Raw genomic sequence first — 11,317 nt, 5'->3', positions numbered from 1 at the left:
CGCGTGCAGCAGCGGGGCTGCCCGGCTGGGCAGTGACGTCACGTCTCCCACTAGACGTGGCGCGCGGGCGCGTGGCGTCACCCCCCCCCCCAGCGCTACAGAAGGGGCGGGAGGCGGCCCGGGCAGCGGGAGACCGTTTAATGCGGGGCTGGGGGGGGGGGGGGGAAGGGGGGGAGGAGCCGCGGGGGGTCGCTACGGCCGCGCTGGCGGCGGGGGGCGGTGCCGGCGTCCCGGTGCCTCCCGTGTCATATACAGTTCAGCTCGTTCAGCGTCTGGTCCAGTGTCTGGTGCAAACCCAGGTTCTCCTCTTTGGCTTGGGCGAGCTTTTCTGGTGAGAAAGAAGAAAAACCAGCCTGAACCCACGTTACTTACACCCCCACGGTCGCTTCCTGCACGCCCAGGACACCAGCACTGTGTCCACAAAACGGGGCCAAGTCTTGGTAACTGCTCTCAGCTAGTGAGGGGTCTGGACATATCTTAACACTGACAGGACACATCCTCCGGGGATGTCCTTGTCCCGAGAGGTTTTAAGTGGGCAGGGGGAACAACACAAGGATGCACCCAACACCCAGCGCACTCGGAGCTCCTGGCTGCCCCACGCGTCCCTGGGCACCCTGACATTTAGCTGACAGGGGCAGCTGAGCTGCCTCCATCCGCCTCTCCCCAGCCTGAGGAGCCAAACGCATTTTCAGTGTCGTTCCTATTGTATTTTAAGTGAGTTTTAAGGAAATAAAGCCCAAAAGCTGAAAGGCAGAGGTATCGTGTTTTTATTGAGCTCCGTCCTTACAGAGGAGACGGAAAGATCGCTTGTGGAAGTTGCACAGAAGTGACAGGTTTCACAGGCAAGAAAAGCGTAAGAAATGCAGCGAGCGAGAGCGGCCCCCGCGCCCCTGGGGTGTGGATCACAAGGAGGTCATGTCATTGAGAGCATGGTCAAGCTCCTCACTGATTGCTTTGTACTTCAGCTTCTGAGCGTACAACTCGTCTATCGGTCACAGGGACAGAAGGCACATTTCAGCAAGAGATGCAGAGAAACAGCCCAGAGAAGAGGCGCACAGGAGACAGGACAGTCGGAAGGCAGCAGCCAAAGCAGTCGGGAAGGAAAACAAAAGAAGAAAACAGATGTATAACTGAGCATCGGTATGAAAAAAAAAAATCCACTGCTGCCAGGTCAGGAGCTTTGTCTACCTTTCCTTTTCTTTACACCTCAGATAATTATTTTTCAGTCACCAGATTAAGCAGGGTCATGATTTTGTATTAATAGAAAGTGTCCTTGAGCCCATGTATCTGCGAGTTGGCCAAAATCAGGTCGTTGTTACCAACTTTCTGAAAAAAAAACCCCTTTCAGGGAAACTTCCTCCAGCCAGGAGGGGCCACTCTGGGCAGCAGATACATCACACACAGACACACACCAGTGCGCCTGACCTTACCAGCCAAATCCAATACCCACTCCGAGAAGTTTATTTCCTGATTTGAAACTGAACACTAAATGAAACTCGAGAGATTTCATACCTTCCAGGTCATCAATAGACTTTTCCAGTTTGGCAACTGTTCTCTCCGCAAATTCAGCACGGGTTTCAGCCTAAAAAAAATCAAAGAGAGTTGAGTGGATGCTTGTTAAAAAAGTGATGCCAAAATAACAATTGGAAGTGGACACTTACCTCTTTAAGCTTGTCAGAGAGAATCTTAATTTCTTCTTCGTATTTATCTTCTTTTTCTGAGTACTGTGAAAACAAACAATAAACACTGTTTAAGGGAAGTTGTAGCTACAATAATGTTTATGAAACCGCAACCTATTTACAACCACTTTTCCTTCTACAGCAGTTGCAAACGCCCCTTCCATACTTTTCTCCTCTTCACCTCTTCTCCACTTCAGACTCTGGTTCATCATAAAACATCATTTGAAGACTCAGGATGTCTGAGTTCCTCTGTGCGTCATCGCACACCTTAACAGGCTTACTTTCTTGCGCAGCACAAAAATAGCTGAATGTGCAAGAGAATGTGAAGCCTTCCATACCGATTTAGACTAGCCAGAACCAACTGTTTAATGAAATCAAGAGGTTTAACAATTTTCTTTATTGAGGGCAAAAAATACCACAAAAAGAGCAAGACTGGAAAATCGAGAGTGGTCAGCAGATGTGAGAAACGGCGCTGTAGGGCCTGGCTGTTGCAGGTAATTATTATATCACTGACTTGGGTCTGAGCAGAACCCATTCAGCATTATCAACAGTCTCTGTTAAACAGGCAGTCAGCTAAACCCCTTCAATTTCTGATTTATTTCTATTAACTTTATTTTCAAGTTTTGGCTTTGCCCCTATCCTTCAGTTTACTGCAAGAACCAACCTTTTCAGACTGAGCTTCCAAAGACTTCAGGTTGTTAGTGACATTCTTTAACTCCTCTTCAAGGTCGCTGCATTTACTATAGGAAAAAAACCAAAAGTATAAATTACTACTGTCCCTGTTATCAGTTAGTTTAATTTTCAAGAGGTCTAAAAATCCAAGGAAGGAAGGAATGATTGAGTCTGAAAGAAGAAAATTTGGTATACGGGGTATAAAAAAGCTTTTCTACCCATACCACATGCCTGCCTACCAGTAGCAGATTCTTCTAATGAAATACAGCTTTGACCTTTAATGTATTGTGAACTGCTCCTGTGTGTATGGAGTTACTCACACTTCAGACACTTCTGCACGCTCTTCAGCTCTTTCCAGTTCACCCTCCAAAATAACCAGTTTACGAGCAACCTGTGAAGAGACAACAGCTGCATCAAGCCACCCTGTAAGTTCTTACCCCTTTCTCTCACAGCACTACGTTTGAGCTTTCCTGAATAATGAGATTAGATTAGAACATCCATGCACAGATACGGCTGGTTTTTTTCCCCAAATAAGTTGGATTTTGCAGTGTTGTTAGCATTAAATATCTAAGATGCTGCAAGTCACTATTAAAATTACCCCTTTCTGGGAATGTTCCAAAGTTCAATTGCCACACAGTGAGAAGCCTGCAAAGGCTGACTAAACTGAAGCGTAACGAAGTTGTTCATGGTTCTCCCTCATGTTTAATTGTTTCCTTATCCCTTTTACCTCTTCGTATTTGCGGTCAGCTTCTTCAGCAATATGCTTGGCCTCCTTCAGTTGCATTTCCTGAATTTCCATTTTCTCTTCATCTTTCATTGCTCTGTTCTCAATAACCTTCATTCCTCTGCAGAAGTCAAAACAGGGGTGTTTAACATAGAAACATTTTAGCACTACTATCTCAAAAATCCCAAACTGGAATTCCATACTTGTAACCAAAAAGTAGCCCGTTATGACAATACTGTCATGTTCCTCAAGGCTAACAGAAGTACTCATTCCAGCCTGAAAAAAGTTCCAAATCTCTGACCCACAATCCACATTAGCACATGCAGATACTAAATTAGAAAGGAGTATTTTATTCATATATATTCAATTTTTTACCCCAAAAAAAGAAAGAAAGAAAAAAGGAAATGTACCTCTCACTCTCATCCGCTGCTTTCTCAGCCTCCTCCAGTTTCTGCAAGGCAGTGGCCAGCCGTTCTTGGGCACGATCCAACTCCTCTTCCACTAGCTGGATACGTCTGTTCAGAGCTGCCACCTCACCTTCAGCCTACACAAAACACAAGCACCCAGAACTGAGGTTATGTGCAAAATCTCAGCTGATGGGTTTCCTTACAACTGCAAAGGCTTCCCCTTGGTATAGGCAGCAGAAGCTCCAGGAAGCCTTCTGCCTCTGCTTTTTGTTTCAACTGTGGCATCTCAGAAATTTCTAGGTATGGAGTATGTGCTTCTTTCTTTTTTAATGGTACTTCACATTCCTGCCATACAAAAAGGGCTTGACACTGATTGCTAGCATTGGAGTATTTTCAGATCATTTCACAGGGCTGGATCTCCCCGTAGGATTGCAAAGTTAAAAACGGAACTGTTTCCATCATGCTTGTTCCCAAAACCTCACAGTTCACCTCTCTGTTCCTAGTTCCATCACAGCTCAAAGCAATACCTACCACAGCACGCTGCTGAAGTTAAAGCCATTTCATTATCCGTTATGGGCTCCTGAGCCTGCCACTGCTTTATAATCTTTATGCAGTCAGTTGGGCAGATACAGTTTGCCTCAGCATGGGAGAGTCGGTCTTTGTAACATAAACAGGGCAAAATTAGATATGTTCTTAAAATCAGTTCACTTTTTCATTTGTTCCTGTGGTACTTAAGGAATTAGACAGAAAGCACTTCTTAATAATGTCTCTTTATATATTGTTGAATAAACTGCACAGTAATTTGAAACGCTATTAACATTTAAAAAACAGACTAGATAATAAATGGAAAGGTCATTGGGAGAAACGCTTGCATATAGACAACATGAACAAATCAGTGTTGATTAATACATTGTGTTTATTCAGATACGGTTCCTTTAATTGCTTGTTATTTCAAGGAAAATAAAGCCCTACTTTAATAACTGCCAGGTTTGCATGCTTAATTGTCCCCAAATCTAAGCATGATTGCCATATACAAGATTTTTTATTTAAAAAAAAAAAAAAAAAGACAGGGTATAGATCCTGGGAAGGCAATTGGGTTTTGCTTTATGTTAAACACTTTGAAGATATAATTGTTTTGCTGCAGCTTTGCAAATCTGGTTACTGACCGCTCCTCCTAAGCTGGAGGAAGTGGTTTCATTCATAGTTGTACCATCTTAGAAAGGATTTCAGTGACCAATCCAAATGGCAGCTGACCCTGGACTCCTCTAGTCATAAATTACCCAGCATTTCATTTGTTTTCTACCCAGCGCTGTGTGTTTAACTTTCTCGATTTACACACAAGCCATCGATCATGTGGAAAACTGGTGTCTGTTAGGTGCTAGTCTGCAACCCCTTCCACTAGGCCGGCCACTTTTAAGTCACATTTTAATTAAGCAAGATTCCAAAGCTATGGAGACAGGGCCACTGGGAAGCTGGAGTTAGTCTGGCTCCACCTCTCCCAGAAGCAGTTTTACCGTATAAGGACTGCGGGCTAACTCGCTGACATGTGATAAAATAGCAGGAAGATGCCGGGAAGGCTGATCACACACAAACCTAAGTGAAACCAGCTGTCCAGCCCCGGGAGAGCCGCACACTAGTGGAGAGTTCTCGTTTCTCTGTGAAAACCAGGAGGGAAAGTGATTTTTCAGCAGTTCGGACATTTCCCAGCTGTGCTGAAGCCAGTGGTGCGGCGCCGAGAGGCGGGAACTCCCCGCTCGTTGTCATGCAGTGCTTTTTCCTAAACTGCCATTTCCTACAAAACTCGTAACCGCTCCCCGATGCCAATGGGGGCTCGCAACGCCGTTTCCGAGGGGAAAGCGCGATAAGCAGCGGGCGCCTCGCAGCAGCCACCGCCGCCGCGCCCGGCGCCCCGCAGGCCGATGCGGGCCAGGCGCTGCGGCAGCGCCAGCGGCTTCCGCAGGGAGTCTGCGGAGCGGAGCAGCGAGGGGGACAGCTGAGGAATGAAGGCAGCCGGCGGCCGAGCCGTCCTCCCGGAGCAGGGGAGAGCCGGGCGCGCCCCAGCGAGAGAGAGCCAGAGACAGGAAGGAAGGAGCAGGGCAGCCCGGGAGAGAGCGACCGAGAGAGGCGAGCAGGCAGCCCGGGCGGTCTCACTTTCTCCCGCAGGTCCCGTTCCAGGTCCAGCTCCCGCTGGAGGACCTGGGCGCGATCCTCCGCCTCATCCGCCTGTTGCTGCAGGCACTGGATCTTCCTCTTCACCGCTTCCAGGGAGCTCGGCGCGGCCATGGGCGCGGCGCTGGCGACGGGCAGGGCGCGGGGGTGCTGCACGTGGCGGCGCGCGGCCCCGCGCCTTTCAATGGGCCGATGACGTCACGCGGCTGGAGGTGGAGGTGGGGGCGGTGACGTAGCACAGAGAGGAGCCGGCGCAGGCAGCGCTGGGACAGCGGCGCACCGGGGCCGCCCCGCCCCCAGCCCCGCTCCCCGGCGGGGTCCCCCAGAGCGCCCACCCAGCTCCGGGGCCGCCCCGCCCCCAGCCCCGCTCCCCGGCGGGGTCCCCGAGAGCGCCCACCCAGCTCCGGGGCCGCCCCGCCCCGGGCTGCGCAACCCGCTGCGCCGCGCCCAGCTGCAGCGCTGCGGGGCTCCCCCGCCACCCTGAGGCCCCCAAAAGGTAGGGCTCGGCACCGTGCTGCCGGGTCCTGCCCTCCGGTGTGGTACTGCCGGAGAGGAGCCGGGGCTGGGCGTCACGCCTGCGGGGGGCTGCACCCAACAGCATCCTCACAGCCCAGCTCCCCTGAAAGATCAACACCTTGTTTACTTCGATTAAAGGAGATTTCACTTTCCTAAAGAATCCCCGCCCACTCCCCCTCCCCCCCGGTTCAGGAACCTGAGGTGCAGTGCTACGCGTACCTCTGGTACCCGTTAAAGGCCCAAGTGGCACAGTGTCCCCCGGGCAGCCGCGGGTGCCACGTCCCGGTGCGGAACTGCAGCCCCCAGCTCCTTCTGGGAGAGGGCACAGACTTGTGTACCTGAAGTTCAACACTGCCTTCCCCACCCCGCCCGTCAAAAGACTGCAACACAAAAGTCCTCAGTGATTCCTATAATCAGTGTTACTACCTACTTACTGCAAAATATACAGAGCACAGTAACAGGTGAGTATTAGCTGTAGGTACGTACATCAGTGGCCTTCTTTTCAGCCTGCTCCAGTTTTTCCTGGGCATCTTTGAGAGCCTCCGAGTACTTATCCAGCTCATCTTCAGTTCCTTTCAACTTCTTCTGCAGAGCTACCAGCTCATCCTCTACCTTTCAAAAGAGAAAAAAATAAAGTCAGCATTATCAGTTACAGTTTAATAATGTTAAAATGTCTCTTTACTATTAGTTTTAGCCTAACACAACATACAAAGAGTCAGAAAAGACCAGATCGAAGTTCTGCTGGGGCAAGGAGTCTGAGAATGACTGGTAGCAGTTGCCAGGGAAAGATGATTAAACACATATCCTTAGGACAACATTCCCTGCCACTGCACACACGGGATCTGGTTTAATACATAACTGGGTATAAACCCTTTTCCACCTCATTTCCGTTTTGGACTCTGCAATGCCCTTCAGCAGTTAATTCTACAGCATAAAAGTTTTAATGTCCTGATGATTTATTGGGAAACTCTTCAGTTCCTGTATAGCTAGAAAAAAAAAGCAGTTGTTCCCGAGTCATCTTTTGTGTGTCGTTGGAGACACTTCAAACCCCACGCAAGACTCTGGAAGCAGGAAGGAACAGCTCTGCTCTGCGACAGCCCCTGCCATAAGCAGGAGGTGGGAGTTGCGGAGGTCTCTTCCCACCTGAATTATTCTCCAGTTGTGGCCCAACAAGGTATGCTCCATCCACAAGGCTCAGCCTCTCTCCTCCATACCATATAAATCCATATTGTACACTAGAATGGTACTATTTATAACCTGCTGGGAGACTGTTTAATGATGAACTGTCTCGTGCTCCCAGAAGAATTTACATTATCAGGAGGCTTGCTGCTGATAAGAGTGTGCCTGCAAACTCAACTGCTCCATCATGTCATCTGCAATACAAAACAGTTCTGTCTGTAGAGCAACCGACGCAACCATTTAGCTCCACCTGCACATAAATTCCGTCTATCAAAATAAGTTTGTGTTTTAGTACACTTGACTTTCTTCACTCTAGCTTCAAAGATAGCTTTAACAACATTTTTGGTAGTGTGTTATTCTTGAATGTTATGTTGCTACATTTCTGCTCTGAGTAACCAGATAGTGCGAGAGAACTGAATATGCTTGCTTGGATGCTTTAACAGAGGGACAGTAAGCAGAATGAAGGCGATGCTCACTTTGTGTATGATGTTAAAATTGCTACTCAAGTACCATGCCCATGTTATAAAAAAAAAAAAAACGCTGAAAAATTTGACACAACTTAGAAAAGAGAGCAAAGATTTTTTTTCTTTTAGCTTTTTACTGTGAATAACCCTCATACAGATACTTGAAAATTCCTATAAGCGTAGAGTTTATCATTCTGTAGGAAATCACCTTTGATAACTAAACATAAAGGAAGGCTAAGCATTTAATCCCCATTAACCACTCTGAGGAACAATCTGCTGTGGCTGTTGCAGAGTACAGAAAGATGAGCTGAAGAGACTGTGGCCCAGCAGAATGGCACCTGACCAACACCTCTGAGGCTAGGAAAGAAATTGGGACTACACACATAGGGTGATGCATACAGCTTGTAGAAGCCTGCTGTAATGACACAGAAGAGACAAGTGGTTTTCCTTGCATTGGGGGCAGAGGGGGAAAACAGCAGCAGCTGACCCTTTTGGAAACTTTTCCTGTTGCTTTAGCCAAACGGATGATCTGTTGAAACTTTGGTCTCATATCATCCAGGATCTCAAACTGAACTTGAACATAAGAAGTATTTGGCCAATTGAATGTTAATAACATATTATAGAAGTCTGGAAGACATAGGAGAAGCAGCCACATTTAAAGAATGTGGAAGGAAAAAACACAGTTATTTTACAGGAAGTGCAATAAGAAACTCGAGTGTCGTCAACTTACATTTCAAGATCATTCTGAAAACAGCACAGCTCAAATGAGATAGACACCCAGAATAAAGAACATTGAAAAGCAAAAGAATATGAAAATGCTAACACTAAAATTCAGTTAAAAGAAGAGCTTTCAAATGAAGGTATTTCTGGTTATTCTTAAAAAAAACCAACACAACATATCTACTGTTGAGTCACAGCTGGTGCCTCTAAGGGCACTCTCTATACCAAGGATTAGTCAAGTGAACTTTATTAATTCACTTCAAGGAGAGGCTCAATTAATGTTTAGACACAGCTGACTCTTCAGGAGGTATTAATACTAGTGCTACATGTGTTCAAGGTACACAGCTTTGATTTTGAGTATGTAAGGCCTTTTCCATCGAATCATAAGCACACAAAAATTAAGGCAATTATGTAAGATTCAAGAAAACTTAGGCAAAGTACTCTTAATAATCTGTGGATAGTGCCAATTTTGCAAAGACTCAGACAGCTGAAAGGAGAAGTTAATACCTAGCCCTGGCTATATGAGTATAACATCACAACAAGGCAAAAAGACTTCAAGAAGATTAACAGAAAACCCAGCTTCCAGTTACTTCCCTTTCTGAATCAAAAAGTTGTGACATAGTATTCTGTTATTTCCACAGCACATGCACAATCAGTGCATTTATTTCTACTTACCTGTTTACATTTGTCCTCAGCTGCCTTCTTATCTGTTTCAGCCTGCTCTGCTCTGTCAATGGCATTCTCTTTGTCTAACTTCAACATCTGCATCTTTTTCTTGATAGCTTCCATTTTTGCTAAAGGATAGGTTGGATCTGTCACACAACTGAAAGAATTACAAAGAGTAAAGGTTTAGATTTTTAACAGCTTGGGCAGAGAAATAAGCTGTACCCAGCCGTCACAGGGAAAATGAGCTCAAGTGGTTGTAGAGAGCTTTAAACCCAGAGACCGCTGGACAAAACCCAGATCTATTGGCCTCTTCTCTGATCTTTCATAGAGAGCCTTTCTAAGGAATGAGCTGGAACAGATTCACTAGAGGAATCTTCACCGCTCCATCATCTCCTTATTTGGCTCCTGTTTTCTTAAAGAGAAAACTGTTTCCATTTTTAAGCTTCTGACAGAAGCAAAAGTGTTGACATATGAACACATGCTTGAAAGAAAGCTTATTAGCACCCCTTCGTGTTTGCAGAGCAATTAAACAGCCCGACAGATCTACGGGGATGGCTTGGCTTCTTATAATAATGGCATAAGACTAATGGAGAAAAGGATCTTTTTGGAATACTCCAAAATAAATCCATGCATAAATTAAAAATATCTACACTTAAATGGTAGCTAAATTTATGTTATAAAAAGATGCAGGACATGTTATGAGACAGCAGGTTAGGGTTTTTTTCTGTGAAAATAAGCACTGGTGTTAAAGAGCTAGCTATAATCTGTAATAGTATAATATATAATAGAGGTTGTATTTAGATACCAAGTTCAGGCTGAAAGGCATTGAGTGAGTCTGAGTGCTTGTCTTTGAAATTTCACTCATTAAATACTTAGGGAACTGAACAATATACCTGAAGTCGCAGTCTGATGAGCACTGTAAATTACTTCCGCTGTATGAAGGAGTCACCTTCTCTCTGTCAGGCACGGCAAGAACAGGCTCTGGGAGGAATATCAGGAGCAGTTCCACTGAGGACATCAAGAACATCCAACAGCCCCAGCATGAGCCTTGTTTCATTTCACAGTCCTATTAAACACATTACCATCCCCCCAGCTGCCCTCTCCCATCCCTTTGCATGACCTGCTTTGTCCCGACTGCATCAAGGGCTTACTCCACTTCCCAGAGCTGACTGAAAATGCTTGTTGACTTTGGTACAGTGACCCACATGCCCTCATATTTCCCCCAATTCTTCCCCACGTTCGGGTCCCGTTAACCACCCCATGATCCTTTCCTTCCCTATTCTGACCTGCTCTGCTCTCCACAGCCTTGTAGCTCCCTGCCAGGCCACACACAGCCCAACTCACTGCACAACCTCACAAACCCTGTCAGGTCTTCCCTCAGAAGTGTTCACAGCATCCCCAGCCACGTGGGGTACCAAAAGACTCAGCACAAGATTTGGAATCCCTCATCCCCTGGAGCAAGCTGGCATGGCACTGAAAGGCCTTCAGGAATGATTTCAAAGGAAAAATTGCCTTTTATTTAGCTAAACATGACAGTAGAATGGGCCTGAAGCCAGTATCAGCACACCACCTACAAACAAAGTGAGAGCCCCACAAACCATCCCCAAAGCACCACAAGGCTTATCAGCGCACTTGCTACGGTGCTCAGGCTGCCTTTTACCACCCATTTACTGGTGTTGCTATTCAAAACAAAACCACCGCGCACACGACTACTAAATCCAACCCCGCTGCCCGCGGGGGCCCCCCACCGCCTCCCCCTCCCAAGATGGCTGCCAGCAACGCCCCGAGGAGCTGCCGTGGCGACACCAAGATGGCGACGCGAGCAAGGACTACCCCTCCCAGCGGGCTGTGTGCGTGCGTGCGTGCGTGCGTGCGTGCGTCTGTCCGCCCGCCCTTTCCCGACAGCACCAGCCCCTCCACAGACCCTCGTTAACGGCAATTAAATGATCCCGGGCTTCTCCCCCCGCCCCCCCCCCCCCCCCCCCCGCCCCGCCCCGCCCCGCCCCGCCCCGCCCCGTATATAAAACAACGCTTGGAATTTTTAACAGGGAAACCAATGCTGGCTCTTCCCGAGCCTGTGTGCGCCTCGGCACACCTCATACGATAGAAACGCGCTTTTTC

At 47.4% G+C, this 11,317-nt stretch overlaps 1 protein-coding gene across 5 annotated transcripts; it reads right to left on the bottom strand.

Moving 5' to 3' along the window:
- Positions 1-116: 116 nt before the first annotated feature.
- TPM4 (tropomyosin 4) lies at positions 117-10,870 on the bottom strand. Of its 5 annotated transcripts, none has more exons than XM_037386148.1 (10): positions 10,090-10,849; positions 9,206-9,353; positions 6,654-6,779; positions 3,486-3,619; positions 3,079-3,196; positions 2,672-2,742; positions 2,344-2,419; positions 1,662-1,724; positions 1,513-1,582; positions 117-328 (listed from the first exon to the last, which is right to left on the bottom strand). In XM_037386148.1, exons 1-10 carry the CDS (start codon positions 10,251-10,253, stop codon positions 246-248), a joined length of 1,053 nt encoding a protein of 350 aa, XP_037242045.1. In that variant the 5' UTR covers positions 10,254-10,849; the 3' UTR covers positions 117-245. The 5 variants fall into 5 exon arrangements, with proteins under 5 accessions (XP_037242045.1, XP_037242047.1, XP_037242048.1 ...); XM_037386149.1 differs by lacking the exon at positions 117-328 and adding an exon at positions 750-985 and having other exon boundaries at positions 10,090-10,870; XM_037386150.1 differs by lacking the exons at positions 9,206-9,353; positions 10,090-10,849 and adding an exon at positions 7,311-7,448.
- Between the last annotated feature and the right edge of the window lie 447 nt (positions 10,871-11,317).

Source organism: Falco rusticolus, chromosome 4, assembly GCF_015220075.1.
Source record: "Falco rusticolus isolate bFalRus1 chromosome 4, bFalRus1.pri, whole genome shotgun sequence".
NCBI classification, from domain to species: Eukaryota; Metazoa; Chordata; class Aves; order Falconiformes; family Falconidae; genus Falco; species Falco rusticolus.
This window is presented reverse-complemented; position numbering and strand designations above follow the sequence as displayed.